Source organism: Amblyraja radiata, chromosome 34 (assembly GCF_010909765.2).
Source record: "Amblyraja radiata isolate CabotCenter1 chromosome 34, sAmbRad1.1.pri, whole genome shotgun sequence".
Taxonomy (NCBI): domain Eukaryota; kingdom Metazoa; phylum Chordata; class Chondrichthyes; order Rajiformes; family Rajidae; genus Amblyraja; species Amblyraja radiata.
The window spans coordinates 26,518,608-26,544,424 of record NC_045989.1 but is presented as its reverse complement, the minus strand read 5'-3'; the positions used below and the strand labels follow the sequence as shown (position 1 = coordinate 26,544,424).

The 25,817-nt window shown below is 48.7% G+C and overlaps 2 protein-coding genes and 1 long non-coding RNA gene across 8 annotated transcripts in view; 1 reads left to right on the top strand and 2 right to left on the bottom strand.

Moving 5' to 3' along the window:
- The window catches only part of lrrk1 (leucine rich repeat kinase 1), a 53,640-nt gene extending 44,132 nt beyond the window's left edge, over positions 1–9,508 (bottom strand). For 3 of the 6 annotated variants that reach the window (XM_033050533.1, XM_033050537.1, XM_033050539.1), the window contains exons 1-2: positions 9,279–9,508; positions 3,903–4,053 (exon numbers count right to left, since the gene is read on the bottom strand). In XM_033050533.1, the coding sequence (XP_032906424.1) occupies positions 3,903–3,960 (58 nt within the window). In that variant the 5' untranslated portion in view covers positions 3,961–4,053; positions 9,279–9,508. Of the gene's footprint in view, positions 1–3,902; positions 4,288–5,419; positions 5,461–8,604; positions 8,749–9,278 lie in introns of those variants that run through there. The other 3 variants (XM_033050535.1, XM_033050536.1, XM_033050534.1) reach the window with 3 other exon arrangements.
- A 40-nt stretch (positions 9,509–9,548) lies between these two features.
- On the top strand, positions 9,549–23,884 carry LOC116991697. The gene is made up of 3 exons (XR_004416874.1): positions 9,549–9,744; positions 21,168–21,399; positions 23,804–23,884. It is a non-coding gene; the product is annotated as an uncharacterized LOC116991697 (long non-coding RNA).
- The window catches only part of aldh1a3 (aldehyde dehydrogenase 1 family member A3), a 35,584-nt gene continuing 22,824 nt past the window's right edge, over positions 13,058–25,817 (bottom strand). The window contains exons 4-13 of the mRNA XM_033050540.1: positions 25,472–25,601; positions 23,871–23,932; positions 22,858–22,986; positions 21,180–21,293; positions 20,881–20,983; positions 19,971–20,155; positions 19,102–19,266; positions 18,855–19,012; positions 16,885–16,959; positions 13,058–13,660 (exon numbers count right to left, since the gene is read on the bottom strand). Of these exons, the coding sequence (XP_032906431.1) occupies positions 13,588–13,660; positions 16,885–16,959; positions 18,855–19,012; positions 19,102–19,266; positions 19,971–20,155; positions 20,881–20,983; positions 21,180–21,293; positions 22,858–22,986; positions 23,871–23,932; positions 25,472–25,601 (1,194 nt within the window). The 3' untranslated portion in view covers positions 13,058–13,587. The remainder of the gene's footprint in view (positions 13,661–16,884; positions 16,960–18,854; positions 19,013–19,101; positions 19,267–19,970; positions 20,156–20,880; positions 20,984–21,179; positions 21,294–22,857; positions 22,987–23,870; positions 23,933–25,471; positions 25,602–25,817) is intronic.

The following is a 25,817-nucleotide window of genomic DNA, read 5'->3' as shown; positions in this document are numbered from 1 at the left end:
AGCCCGATACACTGCTCCAGCCCGATACACTGCTCCAGCCCGATACACTGCTCCAGCCCGATACACTGCTCCAGCCCGATACACTGCTCCAGCCCGATACACTGCTCCAGCCCGATACACTGCTCCAGCCCGATACACTGCTCCAGCCCGATACACTGCTCCAGCCCGATACACTGCTCCAGCCCGATACACTGCTCCAGCCCGATACACTGCTCCAGCCCGATACACTGCTCCAGCCCGATACACTGCTCCAGCCCGATACACTGCTCCAGCCCGATACACTGCTCCAGCCCGATACACTGCTCCAGCCCGATACACTGCTCCAGCCCGATACACTGCTCCAGCCCGATACACTGCTCCAGCCCGATACACTGCTCCAGCCCGATACACTGCTCCAGCCCGATACACTGCTCCAGCCCGATACACTGCTCCAGCCCGATACACTGCTCCAGCCCGATACACTGCTCCAGCCCGATACACTGCTCCAGCCCGATACACTGCTCCAGCCCGATACACTGCTCCAGCCCGATACACTGCTCCAGCCCGATACACTGCTCCAGCCCGATACACTGCTCCAGCCCGATACACTGCTCCAGCCCGATACACTGCTCCAGCCCGATACACTGCTCCAGCCCGATACACTGCTCCAGCCCGATACACTGCTCCAGCCCGATACACTGCTCCAGCCCGATACACTGCTCCAGCCCGATACACTGCTCCAGCCCGATACACTGCTCCAGCCCGATACACTGCTCCAGCCCGATACACTGCTCCAGCCCGATACACTGCTCCAGCCCGATACACTGCTCCAGCCCGATACACTGCTCCAGCCCGATACACTGCTCCAGCCCGATACACTGCTCCAGCCCGATACACTGCTCCAGCCCGATACACTGCTCCAGCCCGATACACTGCTCCAGCCCGATACACTGCTCCAGCCCGATACACTGCTCCAGCCCGATACACTGCTCCAGCCCGATACACTGCTCCAGCCCGATACACTGCTCCAGCCCGATACACTGCTCCAGCCCGATACACTGCTCCAGCCCGATACACTGCTCCAGCCCGATACACTGCTCCAGCCCGATACACTGCTCCAGCCCGATACACTGCTCCAGCCGATACACTGCTCCAGCCCGATACACTGCTCCAGCCCGATACACTGCTCCAGCCCGATACACTGCTCCAGCCCGATACACTGCTCCAGCCCGATACACTGCTCCAGCCCGATACACTGCTCCAGCCCGATACACTGCTCCAGCCCGATACACTGCTCCAGCCCGATACACTGCTCCAGCCGATACACTGCTCCAGCCCGATACACTGCTCCAGCCCGATACACTGCTCCAGCCCGATACACTGCTCCAGCCCGATACACTGCTCCAGCCCGATACACTGCTCCAGCCCGATACACTGCTCCAGCCCGATACACTGCTCCAGCCCGATACACTGCTCCAGCCCGATACACTGCTCCAGCCCGATACACTGCTCCAGCCCGATACACTGCTCCAGCCCGATACACTGCTCCAGCCCGATACACTGCTCCAGCCCGATACACTGCTCCAGCCGATACACTGCTCCAGCCCGATACACTGCTCCAGCCCGATACACTGCTCCAACCCGATACACTGCTCCAGCCCGATACACTGCTCCAGCCCGATACACTGCTCCAGCCGATACACTGCTCCAGCCGATACACTGCCCCAGCCCGATACACTGCTCCAGCCCGATACACTGCTCCAGCCCGATACACTGCTCCAGCCCGATACACTGCTCCAGCCCGATACACTGCGCCAGCCCGATACACTGCTCCAAGCCCGATACACTGCTCCAGCCCGATACACTGCTCCAGCCCGATACACTGCTCCAGCCCGATACACTGCTCCAGCGGATACACTGCTCCAGCCCGATACACTGCTCCAGCCCGATACACTGCTCCAGCCCGATACACTGCTCCAGCCCGATACACTGCTCCAGCCCGATACACTGCTCCAGCCCGATACACTGCTCCAGCCCGATACACTGCTCCAGCCCGATACACTGCTCCAGCCCGATACACTGCTCCAGCCCGATACACGGCTCCAGCCCGATACACGGCTCCAGCCCGATACACGGCTCCAGCCCGATACACGGCTCCAGCCCGATACACGGCTCCAGCCCGATACACTGCTCCAGCCCGATACACTGCTCCAGCCCGATACACTGCTCCAGCCCGATACACTGCTCCAGCCCGATACACTGCTCCAGCCCGATACACTGCTCCAGCCCGATACACTGCTCCAGCCCGATACACTGCTCCAGCGGATACATTGCTCCAACCCGATACACTGCTCCAGCCCGATACACTGCTCCAGCCCGATACACTGCTCCAGCCCGATACACTGCTCCAGCCCGATACACTGCTCCAGCCCGATACACTGCTCCAGCCCGATACACTGCTCCAGCCCGATACACTGCTCCAGCCCGATACACTGCTCCAGCCCGATACACTGCTCCAACCCGATACACTGCTCCAGCCCGATACACTGCTCCAGCCCGATACACTGCTCCAGCCCGATACACTGCTCCAGCCGGATACACTGCTCCAGCCCGATACACTGCTCCAGCCCGATACACTGCTCCAGCCCGATACACTGCTCCAGCCCGATACACTGCTCCAGCCGATACACTGCTCCAGCCCGATACACTGCTCCAGCCCGATACACTGCTCCAGCCCGATACACTGCTCCAGCCCGATACACTGCTCCAGCCCGATACACTGCTCCAGCCCGATACACTGCTCCAGCCCGATACACTGCTCCAGCCCGATACACTGCTCCAGCCCGATACACTGCTCCAGCCCGATACACTGCTCCAGCCCGATACACTGCTCCAGCCCGATACACTGCTCCAGCCCGATACACTGCTCCAGCCCGATACACTGCTCCAGCCCGATACACTGCTCCAGCCCGATACACTGCTCCAGCCCGATACACTGCTCCAGCCCGATACACTGCTCCAACCCGATACACTGCTCCAGCCCGATACACTGCCCCAGCCCGATACACTGCCCCAGCCCGATACACTGCCCCAGCCCGATACACTGCTCCAGCCCGATACACTGCTCCAGCCCGATACACTGCTCCAGCCCGATACACTGCTCCAACCCGATACACTGCTCCAGCCCGATACACTGCTCCAGCCCGATACACTGCTCCAGCCCGATACACTGCTCCAGCCCGATACACTGCTCCAGCCCGATACACTGCTCCAGCCCGATACACTGCTCCAACTGATACATTTACCACGTTGCCACACTTGTATTAAACGGGCAGGTCTACAAGAGCAGCCAGCCTTTCTGTTCCAAGTCCCTTGAATCTCCTGCATCTCCCCCTCCCCTCACCCATCAGTTCCCAAGCTAAGACCGCACATCACTTTGCTAAAAGAAAATAGACGAGGAATATTCTATTCTGTGCAAAGCATGGAGGTCTATAACTCTAGACTCTACTGCAATTCAGACCTGAACAGCATTTCAATCAATCTGTACCCAATTCAACATCTTGGTCAATGACACAGTGCAGAGGTCCTCTGGCCCACTCAGAATGGTGCTCCATGCACAAGAAACAAACCAATCACCAATAACTTTGCCTCTCCACTCTTCAACTGAGCCTTCTATGGACCATGTTCTTACTTCAACTGATGGCCATGTGTGGAGGTTATTGGTTTAATTGATGGTGATGATGGGCAAGGGCAACCCAGGGAGGGCAACACTGAGGTTTGGGGGCAGGGACAGGGTTGAAGCCAAATGATCCAAATGAAACTCTTATTCCACGATTAACCAAATCTGATAATAATGCAAATATTCAATGGTTAATTTATTAACTGGCATCACATTCTTTATATTCAAGGAGTGAGCACATTACCAGTTTCCTGTGGCATGCTGTCCTCAGCTGTGTCTTCATGGCTGACATCCCAATACATCTTGATGGTTGCTGCTCCACAAACCTCGCAGGTTAAACCAGTGGCTCCTCAGTTCATCGCCAACTCTGTGTTATTCCGATAATCTTCTCTTTGCTAAAAAAACAAATGCTACTTAGTTTTGCAGGTTATTTTAAAAAAAATTATGTTTCTTGATCAGCAGAAGCAATGGACCAAACAACCTTCAGCCTTGTAAATGTTTTATCAAGCCAAGTAGGCCGGGAGTGAAGTAATGCATCCTACTCTCCACACTAATTACAGGCCCTGAAGAGGGTGCGGGAAATATTCACTAGAGTGGTTCCGGGAACGAAAGCATGGTTAGACTGCAGGAGTTAGTCTTTCATAGCAAAAGGATTTGAGTATAGGAGCAGGGAGGTTCTACTGCAGTTGTACAGGGTCTTGGTGAGACCACACCTGGAGTATTGCGTACAGTTTTGGTCTCCAAATCTGAGGAAGGACATTATTGCCATAGAGGGAGTGCAGAGAAGGTTCACCAGACTGATTCCTGGGATGTCAGGACTGTCTTATGAAGAAAGACTGGATAGACTTGGTTTATACTCTCTAGAATTTAGGAGATTGAGAGGGGATCTTATAGAAACTTACAAAATTCTTAAGGGGTTGGACAGGCTAGATGCAGGAAGATTGCTCCCGATGTTGGGGAAGTCCAGGACAAGGGGTCACAGCTTAAGGATAAGGGGGAAATCCTTTAAAACCGAGATGAGAAGAACTTTTTTCACACAGAGAGTGGTGAATCTCTGGAACTCCCTGCCACAGAGGGTAGTCGAGGCCAGTTCATTGGCTATATTTAAGAGGGAGTTAGATGTGGCCCTTGTGGCTAAGGGGATCAGAGGGTATGGAGAGAAGGCAGGTACGGGATACTGAGTTGGATGATCAGCCATGATCATATTGAATGGCGGTGCAGGCTCGAAGGGCCGAATGGCCTACTCCTGCACCTAATTTCTATGTTTCTATGTTTCTATGTTAGAGATACTCTTCTTCCAGTGGTGATGAGATTCGATAGAGTGGACAACATTGTGCAGATTTATAGAGTAAATAGAAATAACATTGTGAAAGGGGATGGCAAAGCACAGAGGCGGCGTGAGAAGATGTTTTGTAAAAAGGGAAAGGAAGTTATGATCTGGAACATACTGCTATGGGGAGGGGGAGGGGGAGGGTGAAAGTGAGGGCTTTCCAGAGGGAGTTAGGTGGAGTATAGTTTGGAGGAGCAGAGACAGAGAGTGGGGCAGGGAATACACTGATCTGTCTGACAGAGAGATGGCCAGACCTGGCTCCCTCTTCCTGCAGTGATGTTGTCACTCATTGTTAAAGACAAAACATGGAGCACACAGCAGAACCCCAACAGGGGCATTAAACCCCGACATGAGACAAAACACAGTCAGTTGCGGAATGTGAAAGGTGATAAATGCTGAACATTCACAGCAGACACACCCTTCAGACCCACCTCAGCCTCCCAAAGGAACTGATGCTCTGTGTAATTGTGTAATAGCAAGGAACTGCAGATGCCGGTTCACCTTAGAAAGGCACAAAGTGTTGGAGTAACTCAGCGGGTCAGGCAGCATCTGTGGAGAACATGGATAGGTGATGTTTTGGGTCGGGACCCTTCTTCTGACTGATTGCAGGGCAGCAGGAAATATTCTGAGAAACAATGGCCATGTTCTGTCCTGCCCCTCCTCTCTTCCAGCTCTCTTTCGCGCTCCTCCTGCAATCAGTCTGAAGGGTCTTGACCCGAATTGTCACCTATCCAGAGATCTGCTTGACCGACTGAGTTATTCCAGCACTGCGTCTTTCTCTGTGAAACAGTGGCTTTCCTGTGCTTACCATAGAGTCATAGAGTGACACATGTGGGAACTGGCCCTTGGGACCAACTTGCCCACACCGGCCAACATGTTCCAGCTCCACTAGTCCAACCTGCCCGCGTTGGTCCATATCTCTCCAAACATGTCCTATCCATGTACCTGTCCAACTGTTTCTTAAATCACCATCAGCAGTTTTCCTCCCGCAGTCTCTCCCTGATCCCAGAGTAAGATTGTATCACTGGTCACTCAGATCTCCAAACACTGCTGCATGCAGCTGAAACCGTTGGTATATCTCTCACTGCGCTGTCTCATCTGTTTTACTATGCATCTGCTCAAGTCCAGAACCACCACCTGATCTTGTTATTTTAATTCACTCCCCCAAAGCTCTCTGTCTTTCACTCCCACACTGTACAAATGCATCTCAATGTACGAGCGAGGAATGTTGCCTCATCTTTCCATTAGGCATTTTGTAATCTTTCTAACCTGGCATTTAAAAAAATAATAGTGGGTGGCATGGTGGCGCAGCGGTAGAGTTGCTGCCTTACGGCATTTACAGCGCCAGAGACCCGAGTTCCATCCCGAGTACTGGTGGTCTTTGTACGGAGTTTGTACGTTCTCCCCGTGACCTGCGTGGGTTTTCACCGAGATCTTCGGCTTGGTATAAATGTAAATTGTCCGTAGTGCATGGGATGTGCAGACCTCACATGGTCCACAAACACCGCCGCGCTGGTCAAGAAGGCACAGCAACGACTGTTCTTCCTGAGGACATTAAAAAAGACTGGTCTGCCCCAACAGCTGCTGACAACGTTCTACCGCTGCACCACAGAGAGCATATTAACATATGGCATCTCTGTGTGGTATCTCAGCTGCACGGAGGCGGAGAGGAGAGCTCTTCAGCGCGTCGTCAACAGAGCGCAGCGGATCATCGGGACAGAGCTACCAGCCTTGGAAGGCATCTACCACACACGGTGCCTCAGGAAGGCCCTCAGCATCCATAAGGACTCATCACACCCCTGCCACGGTCTGTTTCAACTACTTCCCTCCGGCAGACGTTACAAGGCCTTCTACGCCCGAACCTCCAGACTCAGGAACAGTTTTATCCCAAGAGCTATAGCGGCTCTGAACCGGCCCTAATGAGTGCCCCCCCCCACCCACCCCCTTTGGACAGTCTCCCTCAGATGGTCACGTCAATCAATTCAGCTTGTTTATTTATGTATTGTATTTATTTACCTTTCTTGTACATCAGTGGAGCTGCACACTAAATCTCGTTGCACTGACGTGCAATGACAATAAAAGATATATTATTATTATTATTATTAATGTGTGGGGATCACTGGCTGATGGGCTGAAGGGCTTGTTTTTGTGCAGTATCTCTAAAGTAAACTAAACTAAAATCACTACTCCCAATGTTCGACCAGTAAATGCTAACAGTGTGGGAAGCAACTGCAGATGCTGGTTTACACCAAAGATAGACAAAAATTGCTGGAATAACAGGTCAGGCAGCATATCTGGAGAAAAGGAATAGATTTGGGTCGAAACTTTTCTTCAGGCCTAGTGACTCTGTTGTTAGTTTGCTGTCTGCTTCTCCAGACCTATGTCTTGTAGCTGCATCTTTGAAGATGCCTCAGAAACAACTTTCTTCATACTACCAGAAGCAGGGATGATTGTTAATGACTGCACAATGCTTAATTCCATTCATTGCTCTTCATACATGCAGCAAGGCTCGGTCAATGTTTAGGTACAGACAACTCATTAGCAACTAAGTAACAAAAATGTCCAGCTATTTCTTCAAGAAGAATGCAGCCATTGACCGATGAAACGTGATGGTCTATCACCTTCATCACCATTGGGGTCATCAGTGGCTACAACAGCAGATAAAGGGCACATGGCTCCTCCTCACTGCCGTGCAACTGTCTACGAGGAATGTCAGGAAGGTGTGGAGTAGTTTCCACTTGCCTGGATATATCAACACTCAGTTTCATCCTGTAATCCCCACCTGTGCTGTGGGACACTTTCCCCAGACCCACTGCACCTTGTCATGGACAGGTAAACAAGGCGATAAGTAGAAGACTGGTCAACCACTGCCAAATCCTTCTCATGCATCTACACAAATCACTGGCTTTTGCACCATCATCTTTGTTTTCATGCAATTATTCTCATCACAGATGTCCTTCTGTTGTTGGCCTATCTTGTGCTGATCAAAGCCTTTATATCTCCAGCTTTTTACTGTTCTGATCAAAGGTTGTCTACACTTTCCCAATTCACACACCTGGCCACACCTGTCACTTTGTGTTTTGTTTTGATTTCAAGGGAGAGTCAAGAGTATTTAATTGTCATGTAACGGAAACAGAACAATGAAATCCTTACTTGCATCAGCGCAACAGGGCTATAAACACACAACTCACAAATAACACAACTCGCAAAAAGAGTTCAATAAATTAAAAAACAAAATTAATGCAGAACAAACACCCCAAGTCCCTGGTTCATAGTTTAGTCGGCGTTAATAGTGTTTAAGAGCCTGGTGGTTGTTGGGAAGAAGCTGTCCCTGAAGCTGGAGTTCACACACTCTACCCACACACAATAGCAGGCGTGAGGTGAAAGTGTGGTTGGGGGTGGTCAGGGTCACTGATGATACTGGCTGCCTTTGGTGACAAGTAATTCTAACACTTAATGGACTGTCTTAGTAAAAGCAGCAATGTCCTGATTGTAATAAAATATTTGATGAGCAAAGACACAAAGTGCTGGAGTAACTCAGCGGGTCAGGCAGCATTGACAGCACTGTCAGGTAAACAGTAATAATTTACTGAACTAAGAAATAATTTCACCATACCTCATGATAATAAAGCACCTTTGACTATTCCTGGGGAACATGATGGGTGACGTTTTGGGTTGGGACCCTTCTACCTCCACAGCCTGGCTTATTCTGCTTGCTTCATATTTCAAACATTCACTATATGTTGAAGGCTGTTGGCTGCAACCTACCTTCGACCCCAAATGTGCCCTCCCCCCAGATGTGGCACCCTCCCTCTCCCCCCAGATGTGCCCTCCCCCTCTCCCTCCCCTCCCTCCAGATGTGCCCTCCACCCCCCAGATGTGGCCCCTCCCCCAGATGTGGACCCCTCCCCCCAACTGCTTTCAACACACGAGCAACTGCGAGTTCCTCAAACCGCCGCCAAAAGGCCTTCGGTTCAAATCACAACCCGATGCCCAATAACCCGGGGAACCGCTGGATCAACGCGAGGCAGATGTGTGCGGGTCTCCCCCAGCTGTGGGCAGATATGTGCAGATGTTGTGTGCGTCTGGCGCGGTTCTCGCCAGATGTGGGCAGCGCCGGCACATCTTCACCCAGGCGGGGAGCGGGAGTGGACGGGCGGCGGTCGCAGCGTCTGCCCTGTCCGGCCCCGACCCCCATCCCGCCCCGGCCCCGACCCCCATCCCGGCCCGGCCCCGACCCCGACCCGATCCCGCCCCCGATCCCGTCCCGTCCTTCCAGGACCCACTTACCCGAGGAGCGGCCGCCGGAGCCAGAGTGAAGCTGCGGAATGAGGAAGTGGGGACGGCGGGTCACCCGGGCTAATTCCAGATCAGTCCCGGACCAACCCACATACAGATCCCGACCACCCTGGACCAGCACTCGACTAACCCGGACTAGCCACAGTCAGACCCGGGCTAGTGTTGGGTCAGTCCCGGGCTAGTGTTGGGTCAGTCCCGGGCTAGTGTTGGGTCAGTCCCGGGCTGTCACCGGGTTTGTTCAGCGCCTACTGTGTAACTGTGCCGTATCGAGGGTGATGGCCTGTGACGGCGGGACCAGCTCTAACTTCTTGCCCCACCCCCACACTTGCCCGCCAGCCTGTACGTGACCTCATTTACTGTCGCCATCTGACCCACACGTGGCGGGAAACCTGAGCACTAGGAGGAACCCACCTGGTCCCAGGGAGAATGTTCAAACTCCACACAGTCAGGACCTGAGGTGAGGATTGAACCCGGGTACCTGGAGGATGAATAGTCACGGACAAACACAGAGTGCTGGAGTAACTCAGCAGGTCAGGCAGTATCTGTGGAGAGAAGGAATGGGTGACGTTTCGGTTGGAGACCCTTCTGAATAGTTGTATGTGAGACTATACACAGAGGGTGGGTGGGGGATGGAGAGCAGGCGGGCGGCCGGACGGCCATGTGTGGTCGCTGGGGTTTACGGGATATTGGGAGAGGTGCTTAACAGCTTGTTCAATGTTAACCAGAATAATTAAAAAATATGGTACATAGTATTTATGTGGCCTATTGTGTCTGTGATAGCCTAACATAAAACTATTTAGGTTACTGTCACGTAGGTAATATGAGTCAATATTACTTTAACAGTGTGTGACCCACTGCCATCTGTGTTTTACTCCAGTGTTCAAGCAGCTTCCACAGGTTCTATGTGAAAGCCCCTACACGAATTGCAGTTTATACAATGTCACTTTGTATGTTAAAACCCTCCAGTATCTCACTGTGAATGGGAGAGGTGGGGACATCATTGCTGTTCCCGTAAACTCTTAGCCCATCACTTCGAACCATAGAAAATAGGTGGAGGAGGCCATTCGGCCCTTCGAGCCAGCACCGCCATTCATTATGATCATGGTTGATCATCCAAAATCAGTACCCCGTTCCTGCTTTCTCCCCATATCCCTTGATTCCGTTAGCCCTAAGAGCTTTATAAGCCAATGCTTGCCGGGTGACTTCTAAAACATCAAGGGTTTCTATTCACAGGCATGTGAAGCAGTGAATTTCAGAACATTTTTGGTGATTATTTTTCCCTCTGATCCTTTCACCAAATAATTAAATTATTTATCTCGATTATCAATCTATCGCGAGGAACAATGACTTTCCTGTTCACTTTATTCCTGGCATAATTGTGTGTACCTCAGTCAAACCTCCCACTATCTGTATAACTCATTATCACCTTATCCCACAGCCAACAATGGACCAGTGTGGGCTCCACCATTGCTTTTGGCATATCTTTCATTTATTCGTTCTATGTACCTTCTCTATATTTTGTTTCCCTTTCTCCTGACTGTCTAAAGAAGGGCCTCGACCCAAGACAACACCTGTTCCTTCTCTCCAGAGATGCTGCCTGACCCGCTGAGTTACTCCAGCACATTGTGTCTACCTCCCACTACTCTCCTTTGTTTCTGAGACAGCAGCAGGATCCTGAGGGTTTCTCCACAGAGACATCATTCATGAGGCCCGGCAACATCCCAGCCCACCTCCTCTGGACCGTTACTAGTTCCACCAACCCTTCCTGTATTGTGGTGGCCATCACTGCACAGTGCCAGATCTGTAAACTGACCCGTTTAACACAAGGTGGACAAAAATGCTGGAGAAACTCAGCAGGTGAGGCAGCATCTGTGGAGCGAAGGAAATAGGTGACGTTTTGGGTCGAGACCCTTCTGCAGACGGAATAGACATGTTCCTTCTTAAACATGTTTAACACAAGCTTCTTGTTTGTGTGTTGTGTGATGTCAAGTATTCATGAAACCATCTTTCAATACCAGATGGTACACAAAATTGCTGGGGAAACTCAGCGGGTGCAGCAGCATCTATGGAGCGAAGGAAATAGGCGACGTTTCGGGCCGAAACCCTTCTTCAGACTGATGGGGGGCCAGATGCTACTTTAATACCAGATGCTACTTTAAGCGACACATCCTTTGATAACATATCTCTTCTTTACAGATGAGTTAAAGCTTTTCTTTGATTTTTCTGACCAATCTCTTTCCATGCAGCTCCTTCCTGATTTCCTTTTGAGTTTCACCTTGCACTTTCTGCAATGCTGAACTTTCAGTATTTGTCACAAACTTCTCTATTTGGTTTGTGCGACCAAAGATTTCCTCATTGGGTCTAATTTTGCCAGTTCCCCTTTTCTTCTGTTAGGAACATAGCTCTTTTGAATTACTCACTTGCTTGAACACCTTCCAACTTCTCATGTAACTATCTTTAAGCTGTTCTTTCATTTATTTTCACCAAATCACTCCTCAGCATAGAGTGATAGTCACACAGCACAGAAACAGGCACTTTGGCCCAACTTGCCCATGCCGACCAACATGCCCCATCTACATGCATTTGGCCCATATCCCTCTAAACCTTTCCTATCCATGTACCTGTTCATTTTGGTATAGTAATGCCTCAACAACCTCCTCCTTAAATCTTCTACCTCTGGAAGAATGTTGCCTTTGTTCTCACTACAACTTTTATTCACTAATGAGTTAGAAATTCATATTCAGAATATCAAAACATCTGTCGACAAGTGTAATGCTGTGCCAAATATCCAACGCTATTCAATACTATGCCTTTAGGCTTTTAAACTCATAATTGTGTTTCACTTAATGAACTGTTTATTTTGCTTGAATAAAGATCTGGAGCTAGCGTTAGTCTGTTCTGCTGAAGACACAACCTATGTACAAAACACTTGTTTAAGAAGGAACTGCAGATGCTGGAAAAATTGAAGATAGACAAAAGTACTGGAGGAACTCAGTGGGTGAGGCAGCATCTATGGAGTGAAGGAAATAGGCAAGGTTTCGGGCCGAAACCCTCTACAGACAAAACATGTACAAAACAGCCTCGTTATGTTCCATGGTTGGCTAAAGTACCCGTAGCTCACCAGGAATAGTGTTTGTTGCATTGAATGATTTTTCCTTCTTCCTTGATTCCACATTTCTATTGAATGGATATTTTTAAGGCAGAGATAGATTCTTGATTAGTCTGGGTGATTAGTATGCGCTCTTTTGAAAAGGTGAGGAGGAATTTCTTTAGTCAGAGGGTAGTTAATGTGTGAAACTCATTGCCACAGACGGCTGTGGAGGACAAGTCAGTAGATATTTTTAAGGCAGAGATTGATAGATTCTTGATTAGAACAGGTGTCGAGGGTTATGGGGAGAAGGTAGGAAAATGGGATTAGGAGGCAGAGATCAGGCATGATTGAATGGCGGGGTAGACTCGACGGGCCGAATGGCCTAATTCTGCTCCTATCATTTATGACCTTAATCTCACACTCTTACCACAGTGTTATAAAAAAGAGTATTTTCAAATTTGGGAGGAAATCCCCATAATTCAAACAATAATTTATGGCCAAACATTGCTCTAGAGTTCACCAAAACTGGAAGGTCATCAATCAAATCCAGACCAAAACGCAAGGCATTTGCCGGTAGTCAACATTTACTATCCCCAACCGAAGCAAAGTGTCACTGCGAACAGTCACCACTGATGAGTCAGACGATAAATGTTCCAACGCCTTCACTCAAAGATTCAGGTTTGGAAGGTTTAAAATACATTTATTTCTATGTTTAAGAATTAGATACAAAATATGATTTTTCAAAGTTGATGTCCAGACCCTTGGGGAATTTGGGAAACACGTGCTCCAGTCATTGCTTATCATCCTCTGGGAGGGGGTTTGAAGTGCTCTATGTTAATGGCATCACATAATCCCAGCCGCTTTGGCATTGTGCCGTGTGATTGAAGGGGTCCCAGTAAATGATGGGTATTTGCCAATTTATGCCAACGATGCCAGCTTCTGCCAGATTAAAAACGGTGTCCTGTGTATGAGGACTACAGAGAGTCTCCTTCAGTCACTGGCAACACTGACTGAAAACACTAATATCAGGTTAAATCTATGTTTTAAAAGGAAATATAAAAATATTTTCTTTGTGCAAAGTCAGAAATTATTTTTTAAGAACTTAAAGCTTTTGCCCAGTTATAAAACTCGATTTTGTCAGTGTCCTTGTTGTTCTTCATCTTTTATCCAGACTTCCTCTGGTACAATTTCAGTGTCCACTTCACCAGTTTATTGGCACTTCGGTGAGATTTTGATGGTGACAGTTTTTACTTCTGTGTACTCCTTCAGTCCATATTCACCCCTGTAGTGAACAGTACAATAAACATCAGTGGCCACCAGGTGTGTACAGGCATCAGCCTCAATAGTGAACACAGGTGTGTACAGACATCAGCCTCAATAGTGAACACAGGTGTGTACAGGCATCAGCCTCAATAGTGAACACAGGTGTGTACAGGCATCGGCCTCAATAGTGAACACAGGTGTGTACAGGCATCGGCCTCAATAGTGAACACAGGTGTGTACAGGCATCAGCCTCAATAGTGAACACAGGTGTGTACAGGCATCAGCCTAAATAGTGCTCAGGTGTGTACAGGCATCAGCCTAAATAGTGCTCAGGTGTGTACAGGCATCAGCCTAAATAGTGCTCAGGTGTGTACAAGCATCAGCCTAAATAGTGCTCAGGTGTGTACAAGCATCAGCCTAGTGAATACAGGTGTGTACAGGCATCAGCCTAAATATTGTAGGCACAGGATGTTACAGTGAACTGTAGCAATGGAGGGAGAACCAGTGGCAATCAGTGAAGTGTGATACTTATCACCAGATAAGGAACTAATTTCCAGCATCTTTGCATATTGCAGTGTGAAATAGAAATACATCAATACTCTCGACTGATGAAGGTCTTTAGAGTGAAGTGTTACTCCCTGCTTGACCTGATGAGTGTTTACAGTATTTTCTGTTCTTGCTTGAGGCTTCCAGCACCTATAGATGTTTTGATTCTCAATCATTTTCACTGTGTTTATTTCCCATTTAACGTGACCCACTGCATCATCTGCCCATCTCCATCACCACACAGTTTATCAGCAACAGCAAAGAGGCAGAAAGGAGCAGCATCCTAGTCTGGAGGGAGGAAACCACGTGACCAAGGGTTTCTCAGCTTCGGTCTCAATAAATCTAAAACTAATATAAATTGTGAACAAGTAGCTGACAATCAAATGGAAGAAGATGGGCCGAAGAGCCTGTTTCTGTGCTGTACTATGTACAGGTAGATGAGTTCACTGTAACTTGGCATCATGTTCAGTATAGACGTTGTGGGCCGAAGGGCCTGTTCCAGTGCTGTACTGTTCTATGTAAGGTGACAATAGCTTTAAACCTTACTTGGCAGCTAACCTTTTCGGGACAAATAATATTATGCTCCACGTTGACATTGGAAGCTAGAGTTGTTCGGTCTACTGTCAGTAATTTCATCCTGTCTATGCTTCTCTTAAACAGCAAGGATGGGAGATGATTATTTCCACAAGACATCATTCACAGCTAATTATCAGGCTTTGTGAGATTGTGGTAAAATCACAAATTAAAAACATTTTTTGGAAGCTAATTTGATCCACTAATTATTGGTAACAGATACTTTGAGAGCAGACTTAGCCCTGTAAAGCTGTGAGCATCCTGTTTAGTAACTTAGTAGCCAGGGACTAAGTCATCTGATGGATTGGGATTTAATCATCTTATTTATACATACTGACTGTAAACGGGTCTCAGTCTGGTTCAATCTAAATGAGTCTGGGACAAACATAGAATCACGCAGGGCTCATGTTTAACTGATGTTCAAAGATGCAAATCCAATGTGAGTTAAAGGCGGTGAGGTGATTAATGTGGAGACAACTATGTCTCAGCCCATCGTTCGGAGAGGGAGAGGGAGAGGAGGGAGTGCTCCACCCTGCCTCTTTGTTGAAGCATAACTGCTCAGTGAGTCTCTGGTGTTAAATCCTTCGTACCTTCAGTCTGTTGCTCGAGGAGACAGATTTCTACCTCTGATGCATTTATGTATTTCTATAACATCACAAGGTCAACACTGAGGTGAATGAGTTATCAACTGAACAACAAGACACTAAGTGAAACAAGAGAAGCTAATATTCAAGTTTAGATATTGTATGCTGTACTTATAAGCTGAAGCTGTAGTCTCAATCTTCCAACCTACTTTATTGGGACCCTTGCAATTTTAAAAATCTGCACTTTCTCTGTGCTGTGATGCTGTAACACTATATTCTGCACTTTTTTTTCTCTTCACACTACCTGTTGTACTTCTACATGGGTTGATTATACTCATGTATAGTATGATTGGACTGGATAGTATCTTGGCTACATTCAACAATAATACCTGTTCTGGCACAAATATACAAAACAGCAGCAAGGCACAATACTGCAGTGGAGAGCAAGGCAGGAGAGTATTTTGGGGAAGATGCACAGATTTCTGTTTTTAATGGTGAGTTGCTGTGATCTGGAAATTGCTGTTGAAGACATGGTGAAAGAAGATTCAGGAACAAATGTCGACAAGCAGCAATTGGATAAACATTGGACCTTTTGTTTCAGTTCTGAGAGCTATCGGACTAACCTGCCACTGAGTGTGACTTCCCTACAACCTGCCATCATGAAGGATGTGGGGATGGGAGGTGAGGGGTCTTGAGTACTAAAGACAGACGGGATAGAAGGGTTCACACAACTACTCTGGGATAATACCCAACACTGAGGGCAGACACAGTGGCACAGCGGGTGCAGTCGCTGCCTCACAGCACCAGAGACCCAGGTTCGATCCTGACCTCGGTGCTGTCTGTGTGGAGTGTGCCCACGTGGGTTTCCTGGTGGAACAGCACCTTGTATTTTGCTTTGACAGTTTATAACACAAGGATATAAATATTGAGTTCTCTAATTTCAAGTAAGCCTTTCATTCCTTCTCTCTCCGCTCCTCCACATCCCAGTTATCCTGCGTGTTTCCCTGTTTGTATCCAAATATCCCTTCATTATCACCTCTTCCACACCCAACAGTCGACCATTGTGGGCTTTACATTTCCTCAGTCATTGCTGTCAGCTCTGATTTGTTCTGAACCTTTTCAGACCTTGGGCGGCACGGTGGCGCAGTGGGACAGTTGCTGCCTTACAGCGCCAGAGATCCAGGTTCGATCCTGACTATGGGTGCTGTCTTTACGGAGTTTGTACGTTCTCCCTGTGACCTATCTGGGTTTTCTCTGCGATCTTCCGCTTTCACCCACTCTTTCTCCCACTCTTCGTTCAGGTTTGTAGGTTAAATGGCTTGGTATAAATGTAGAATTGTCCCTAGTGTGTAATGTTGTGTTAATGTGCGGGAATCGCTGGTCGGTGCCGACTCGGTGGGCCACTCTGCATCTCTATACCAAAAAACATCAGTTTCACCGCACTGCCAGACTGGGAAGAATTCTAGCACGTTCTGTAATGGGAATAACTGAGACTCACAGATCTGGAATTCAAACAAAAGTGAAAGTACTACATTCTTACATTTCTCTTCCATTTCCAGACATTTTGAAGCCGCCAAAGGGGGCCTGGACATGCAGAGCATTATAGCAGTTAATCCTGTAACAGAAGACAAAAGTCTATAAAACTACTAAATCTCCATGCTCTATCCCTAAACCAAACTTCCCAACCTTGTTGTATCCCTTAACTAAAGCACGCTCCCAATCCTGTGGTGATCGCCACCATCTGGCCACTGTGCTCCAGGCAGCCTCCTGAGCCATTGTGTCGGAGCGAGTGTTTGTTACTCACTCCCGGGTTAAGGCAAGTACAGGCACAATGGTCACACGAGGCAGAACTGGTTCCAGATCCCACAAGGTCACCTGTTGGTGTAATTCCTCAGGGGATGTGGGTGGACAAGTGTGATTGGACTAGGCTCCATCCCCACCCACTCATGGGAATCCTTGGTTAACGACAGATAGATGTTGCCAGGACTCGAGAGCCTGCCTTACAGGAAGAGGTTGGTCAGGCTAGGACTTCCTTGGAGCATAGGAAGATGAGGTGTGATCTTAAAGAGGTGTATAAAATCGTGGTCACGGGGAGAACATGCACATTCTACACAGACGGGGGAATAGATAGTGTCTCTTGCCCAGAGTAGGTGAATCAAGAACCAGAGGACATAGGTTTAAGGTGAGAGGGGAAAGATTTAATATGAACCTGAAGGGCAACTGTTTTTAGATAAAGGGCGGTGGGTGTATGGAATGAGCTGGCAGAGGAGGTATCACAAATGTTTAAAAACATTTGGATGGGATGGGTTTAGAGGGATATGGGCCAAACACAGGCAAGTGGGACAATGTAGATGGGGCATGTTGATCGGGGTGGGACTAGTGTAGGTGGGGCATGTTGGTCAGGGTGGGACTAGTGTAGGTGGGGCATGTTGGTCAGGGTGGGACTAGTGTAGATGGGGCATGTTGGTCGGGGTGGGACTAGTGTAGATGGGCATGTTGGTCGGGGTGGGACTAGTGTAGATGGGGCATGTTGGTCGGGGTGGGACTAGTGTAGATGGGGCATGTTGGTCAGGGTGGGACTAGTGTAGGTGGGGCATGTTGGTCGGGGTGGGACTAGTGTAGATGGGGCATGTTGGTCGGGGTGGGACTAGTGTAGATGGGGCATGTTGGTCGGGGTGGGACTAGTGTAGATGGAGCATGTTGGTCGGGGTGGGACTAGTGTAGATGGGGCATGTTGGTCGGGGTGGGACTAGTGTAGATGGGGCATGTTGGTCGGGGTGGGACTAGTGTAGATGGGGCATGTTGGTCGGGGTGGGACTAGTGTAGATGGGGCATGTTGGTCGGGGTGGGACTAGTGTAGATGGAGCATGTTGGTCGGGGTGGGACTAGTGTAGATGGGGCATGTTGGTCGGGGTGGGACTAGTGTAGATGGGGCATGTTGGTCGGGGTGGGACTAGTGTAGATGGGGCATGTTGGTCGGGGTGGGACTAGTGTAGATGGGGCATGTTGGTCGGGGTGGGACTAGTGTAGATGGGGCATGTTGGTCGGGGTGGGACTAGTGTAGATGGGGCATGTTGGTCGAGGTGGGACTAGTGTAGATGGGGCATGTTGGTCGAGGTGGGACTAGTGTAGATGGGGCATATTGGTCGGGGTGGGACTAGTGTAGATGGGGCATGTTGGTCGGGGTGGGACTAGTGTAGATGGGGCATGTTGGTCGGGGTGGGACTAGTGTAGATGGGGCATGTTGGTCGAGGTGGGACTAGTGTAGATGGGACATGTTGGATGTTGGGCAAGTTGTTTCCAAGCTGTATTACTATGATTCTCAAAGCCAATCTTTCTTGACTGCGAGGGACTGATTAAGAAGGGTAACCGATAGATGAGAGCATTGTCCCTAGTGTGTAGGGAGTGGATGGGAAAATGGGATAAGTTAGAACTAGTGTGAACGGGTGATCGATGGTCGACACAGACTCGCTGGGCCGAAGGGCCTGTTTCCGTGTTGTTGAGGTTTACCAGACGGTTCCGGACTGCAGGGCCTTGGCCACGGCCATTGCTCGGTCAATGCTGGTGGTGAACACTCCTGCAGTCAGCCCAAACTCACTGCTGTTGGCTCTTCTGATCACCTCCTCCATGCTCTTAAACTTCATTATCACTTGGACTGGCCCAAAGATCTGCAGCACAGGACAGATACTGGTTACGTACGTGTACTGGTGGATGTAAAGTTCTCATTGACAAGTCTGGTTGCCGTGGACATACGTACCTCCTCCTTAGCGATGCGCATGGAGTCCGTCACCTCGGAGAAGATGGTGGGCAGAATGTAGTGGCCCTCGTCCCCGTAGGGACCACCGCCAGATTCCAGCCTCGCTCCTTCACTCTTGCCACTCTCGATCAGCTCCAGGATTTTGTCAAACTGGTCTTGGTCGATCTGCGTGGGTGGAGAGGTGTGAGGCCACTGGCGTTAGGGGTTTAAACAGTGCTTTATAAAGTCACAAAGTTGTACAGCATGGAAACAGGCCCTTCGGCCCAACTTGTCCATGCCGACCAAGTTGGCATTCAGGGCTAGTCCCATTTGCCTGCAACTTGCCCAGATCCCTCAAACCCTTCCTGTCCATATATCTGTCTAAATAACTTTATAAATTATGTTCATTGATGGTCACCGATTATCACATGGAATAGTTTAATCTAATCCTGTTTGAACGTAAACAAGAATCTAATGTTTTCTCTATTTAAGTAAACTTGTGAAGGCACTGAGCCCCGTGTCACTCTACATCAACCCCGTGTCACTCTACAAACCCCTCGTCACTCTACAAACCCCAAGTCACTCTACAAACCCCACGTCACTCTACAAGCCCCGTGTCACTCTACAAACCCCACGTCACTCTACAAACCCCACGTGTCACTCTACAAGCCCCGTGTCACTCTACAAACCCCACGTCACTCTACAAGCCCCACGTCACTCTACAAGCCCCACATCACTCTACAAGCCCCACGTGTCACTCTACAAGCCCCGCGTTACTCTACATCAACCCCATATCACTGTACAAGCCCGTGTCACTCTACAAGCCCCGTGTCACTCTACATCAACCCCACTCTCCACGCTGGCAGCTGCTCCAGGTAACATCCTCTTACCTGTGGTCCTTGTTCAGTTTTTGGGTCGAATGGATTGCCAACCACTCTCCTCTTCACCCTGTCCACACTGCGCTGCACAAACTCCTTGTACACGGGCTCCTCCACAAAGATGCGAGCTGCCGCCGTGCAGCACTGGCCCTGGTTGAAGAAAGCCCCTTGTGAGGCACAGTCCACAGCCAAGCCCACTGAGGGGGAAATAGGCCCAGGTTATTGCCACATGTACTGAGCTACAGAGAACACTGAAACGCCTTTGTCTGTCTGCTCCCCACTCTAATCAGGCATATTATACACAAATACAGTCCAGCCCAACTCATACAAAGGGTCAAGCAATGGGAAAGATCCTGCAGTCTGGAATATAGTTTCTCAACAGTTCCAACTTTCACCCAGCATGGAAACAGGCCCTTCGGCCCAACTTGCCCACACCGGCCAACATGCCCCATTTACACTAGTCGCACCTGCCCACGTTTGGTCCATATCCCTCCAAACCTGTCCTATCCTGTCCAATTGTTTCTTAAGCGATGGAATAGTCTCAGCCTCAACTACCTCCTCTGGCAGCTTGTTCCATACACCCACCACCCTCTGTGTGAAAACGTTACCCCTCAGATTCCTATAAAATCTTTTCCCCTTCACCCAACAATCGACTGATCTCAGAGATGAATGCGCTTAACCCTTAAAGTCACATTCACAGTCATAGAATGTCCAGCACAGAAAGATGCCGCTCGGCCCAACTCGGCCATGCAGACCCGGGGTGCATCCAAATTGCCCTTTTTGCCCCGTCTATGCCATCAGAGTTTGTCAATTCCCAAGATTCATAACACCCTGAGTTTTAATCGACTGAAACACAATTTGATCATGGTTTGATGTAACATCATGAAATTCATTAAAAAAGACAAAAGAGGCTTTTTCTTACAATCCGAGTCAGCGAACACGATGAGGGGATTCTTGCCACCGAGCTCCAGGGTCACTCTCTTCAGATTACTTCTGGAGGCCGCTTCCATGATGGACTTTCCCACCTGTCAACACGGCAACAACAGGAAGACAATGAGGTCAGCAGGAGAACCTACACCTCCCTCACTGTCCTCCCTGATGTGAAGATCAAGGTCTCTGACCTTGTCTTCACCAGAGATACATTGGACTGAATTAGTGGGAAGTTGGGTCTCCCTGCATTGGGGTGATATGTGTTGTGTGTTTCTGCAGGTGCTGTGATACCTCAGTAGAGCCAGTGAAGGCAACTTTATCGATGTCTCTGTGGCAGGCTATTGCCGCCCCAGCAGTGGGTCCGAAACCTGGAACGATGTTCACCACACCGGGAGGGAACGGAACCTGAAATGAAGAAATGGATTTGCATGTTAAAGATTGGAATCTGCAACCACTTGCCCGCCTTCAGAGTATCAGCAGATTTTACACTGGCTATGGGTATTAATGCAGGGTAATGTTAACACTGAAACTCAATTGGATATTTCATAAAAATGTTACATTCCACCATCTAACTATTAGAACATGAGAACATCTGAGTTTCATGCTGTGATTTTTCAGTTTAGTTTCTAGAGTTCAGTGTTGATGCCACTGTGTTCTCAGGGGTAGAGCTCAGGAGAGGGCAGCAATGGTTCTGAAGAACCATGAGGAGGTGACACAATCTCTCCCCCTCCCCTCCATAAACCTGCCCCCCCCCCAATCCCACATGTTCTTGCTGGGGGTCTCAGCTGTCAATGCCATGGTGTTTCTCTGGGTCAATGTTGCCACTGGTCTGGAAGCTCACACCTCCACCTGCAGCTGGGGATATGGACAGCAGGGGGCAGTGTATCCCACAGGAGGCAGCTCTGTGCTGGAGCCCAAGGAGGTCCCCAAGTATCTACAGCCCTAAAGCCTAGGCTTCATGGAACCACCTCACATGGAACCAGACCCTTCAGCTTGCTCCATCCCCACCTACAATAGAGCACACATTTACACTGATGTAGAACAAAGGAGGAGCCGGTGTGGAGCGACCACAATGGAATGTGTCAACAAAGACTAGTCACGTGACAATGAAGTATTCATTCATTCATTCAGGTAGAGCTGCTGCCTTACAGCCTCTGTCAATCAGGTTCAATCCTGACCAGGGGCACTATCTGTGCGGAGTTTGCACGTTCTCCCAGTGACCTCATGGGTTTCCCCGGGTGCTCCGTTTTGTTCCCACATCCCAAAGACGTGCGGGTTTGTTGGTGAATTTGCCAGCTAGTGTGGAAATTAATAACAAAATGTTGGTGAGAATGTCAGGAGAATAACATGGCTTTGCGTAGGATTAGTGCAGCAATGTGTGTTAAATGATCATCACAGATACATCTCTCTGGCATGGTGTAACACCAACTGCATCTAAGGACACAGTCTCATCAATAACAGGACTCTGCCTGTACATTATACACACAAAGTGTTCTTAGAATAATCTGTACTTCTGTTATTTATATTTTCTTTAACTCATAATTATAGGATTATATTTTGCTGATACAGGCAGCCTGATTAATACTCTATTTCTCCCATGTACATCTCGTTTCCCTTATCCCTGACCAGTCTGAAGAAGGGTCTCGCCCCGAAACGTCACCCATTCCTTTTCTCCAGAGATGCTGCCTGTCCCACAGAGTTACTCCAGCTTTTTGTGTGTATCCCATGTACAGTACTCTCAGAGATGTTGAAGATAGACACACAAAGCTGGAGTAACTCAGCGAAACAGGCAGCATCTCTGGAGAAAAGGAATGGGTGACGTTTCGGGTCGAGACCTTTCATCAGACTCAGACTGTTACTGACCTCCCTAATTAATGCTCCCATATAGAGTACTCGCAGAGATGTCTGTTACTGACCTCCCTAATTAATGCTCCCGTGTAGAGTACTCGCAGAGATGTCTGTTACTGACCTCTCGGACTAATGCTCCCATGTAGAGTGCCGTCAGTGGGGTCTGCTCAGCTGGTTTAATCACCACTGTGTTCCCACAGCACAGAGCAGGCGCCACCTTCCAAACGAACATCAGCAGAGGGAAATTCCACTGAGGAAATAAACAAATTCACCCATAAACATGGGAAGGGCAGAGGTGTTGGGGTTGGTTAGTGAGTGAGGTAGACTGAACTGGAGGAGTGGCTACAAGTGGCGCTGGTCAGATGCATTTGGAGTATTGTGAGCAATTTTGGGCTCCATATCTGAGGGATGGGCTGGTTCTGGAGAGGGTCCAGAGGAGGTTTATGAGAATGATCCCAGGAATGAGTGGGTTAACATATGATGAGCATTTGACAGCACTGGGCCTGTACTCGCTGGAGTATAGAAGGATGAGGGGCGCCCTCATTAAAATTTACCAAATCGTGAAAGGCCTGGATAGCGTGGTTGTGGAGAGTATGTTTCCATTAGTGGGAAAGTCTAGGACCAGAGGGCACAGCCTCAGAATAAAAGGACGTACCCTTTTAGATGGAGATGAGGAGGAATATCTTTAGCCAGAGGGTGGTGAATCTGTGAATGTATTGCAACAGACGGCTGTGGAGGCTACGTCAATGGATATGTTTAAGGCACTGATAGATTATTGATTAGTACGGGTGTCAGGGGTTATGGGGAGAAGGCAGGAGAATGGGGCTAAGAGGGAAAAGATAGATCAAGCCATGATTGAATAGTAGAGTAGACTTGATGGGCCGAATGGCCAAATTCTGCTCCAAGAACTTATGAATCTGAATAAGTGGGAGAGGGAGAGTTTATGATCAGGAGCTGAGATAATGACACAAGAAGCTTTCTGGAATGTTTCTCATGGTTTGGTCAGCTGAAGTGCCAACACACTGAGCCGCCTGCCCCAGTAATCTACCCATTGTTGTCTGAAACAGATATCAGAAAGCAGCTTTATACTTCGAGCTGGAGACTGGAAGTCCTTGCAATAAGTTACCAACGTACCGGGGTGATCTGACCACACACACCAACTGGCTCGTGTCTTGTAAACATGACAAAGTCTCCATCTGCCGAAAAAAAGGACAAGAATGACAGGCAACCCAAACAAACTTGAATCAACGTACTGATTCAGCATCATCATTGTGAGAACAATCCTCCAGAATGTCATGTAGCACAGTCTTCTAATGCTGTGGCATTTTAAACACCGCAGGATATTGGAACCAACCCCCCGGAATCGGTTGCACGTCTGTCATTAAGTGTCAGGCAGTAAACATAGAGCTGAGAAATATGTAGGCACCATGCCAGAGGTAAAGGCGTCGTGAAGCTGGATGATTCATGAATGTGTGATGAAGCAACTCTGCACACGTCATTGTGTATGTGTGTCACACGTCACTGCGTGTCCCAGCCTGTCACACGTGTCACTGCATGTCCCAGTCTGTGTCACGTGTCACTGCGTGTCCCAGTCTGTGACACATGTTACTGCGTTTCCCAGTCTGTGTCACGTGTCACTGCGTGTCCCAGTCTGTGACACGTGTCACTGCGTGTCCCAGTCTGTGACACGTGTTACTGCGTGTCCGTGTCCAAGCAGGGACCTTCGAGGAATGGCAGTGGAACAGCAATGACAGGGGTTTTGGGGAACAATTCAAAAGATTCTGGATCTTTTCATCCAAACGAGGAAAAAAGATTCTCAGGGGTGAATGAGGCGACCGTGGCTAACAAAGGTGATCAATGATTGCATTAAAATAAAAGATGAATGGGCAGTTAGAGGATTGGGAACTTTAAAAACTAACAGAGGCAACCAAAACGGCAATAAGGGGAGAAAAGAAGAAATATGAGTAAGCTAGCCAATAATATATAAGGAGGGCACCAAAAGTTTATTTGGATATATAAAGAGAGGGCATTGGACCACTGGACAATGATGCTGGAGAAGTAGTAATGGCAGATGAATTGAACATGATTTTATTGTCAGTCTTCACAGTGGAAGACACCAGCAACGTGCTCAGGGGGTGGTAGTTAGTGGAGAGGCTATTACTAGAGAGGTGGTACTTGGGAAGTTTAAAGGGTTGAAGGTGGATAAGTCACCTGGATGGATGGACTCTGAAAGAGGTGGCTTTAGAGATTGTGGAGGAGTTAGTCGTGATCTTTCAGGAGTCACTAGGGTCAGGAGTGGTCGCAGAGGACTAAAACATTGTAAACGTTACTCTGCTTGGCAAGAAGGGACCAGGGTAAAAGAGGGGAACCTATAGGCCAGTTACCCTGACCTCAGTGGTTAGTAAGATGTTAGAGTCCATTATTAAGGATGAGGTTTCATAGTAGTTAGTAGCTCATGATAAAATAGGGCAAAGTCAGCATGGTTTTGTGAAGGGGAGATCTTGCCTGACAAATCTGTTGGAATTCTTTAAGGAATGGACAGGATAGACAAAGAAGAGTCATTGCTTGGATACAGTCGGTGTGATGATCATAGAACCAACCCAAAGATCTCATTGGTGGCCGAGGCAGTCCAGGGAATTTCTGAAGATAATATTGCAGGCTGGTTGGTTAATATAAGAGCGTTGCCAGATTTACTTGTGTAAGCAGTAGAATTCCATGAAAGATGTGAGACTCACCCACTGGTATACTCTTCCCATGGATTTTATCTGCCCAGCCAGCATAGTAGCGTAGTGTCCTTATACATCCTTCCAAGTCGATGGCAAATGATTGCAGGAACGGTTTTCCCGTGTCCAATGTTTCAAGCGTCTGACAAGTTCAAATTGGAGTGGATTTAGAATAGATTGGACCATTAATCAGTTAGCCCTGAACATTGGCCCAATCACCCGTAGATACAAGGAACTGCAAATGCTGGTTTATAAAAAATAAAAAGACACAAAGTGTTGGAGTCAGGCAGCATCTGCGGAGAACATGGATAGGTGACGTTTCACAGAGTGCTGGAGTAACTCAGTGGGTCAGGCAGCA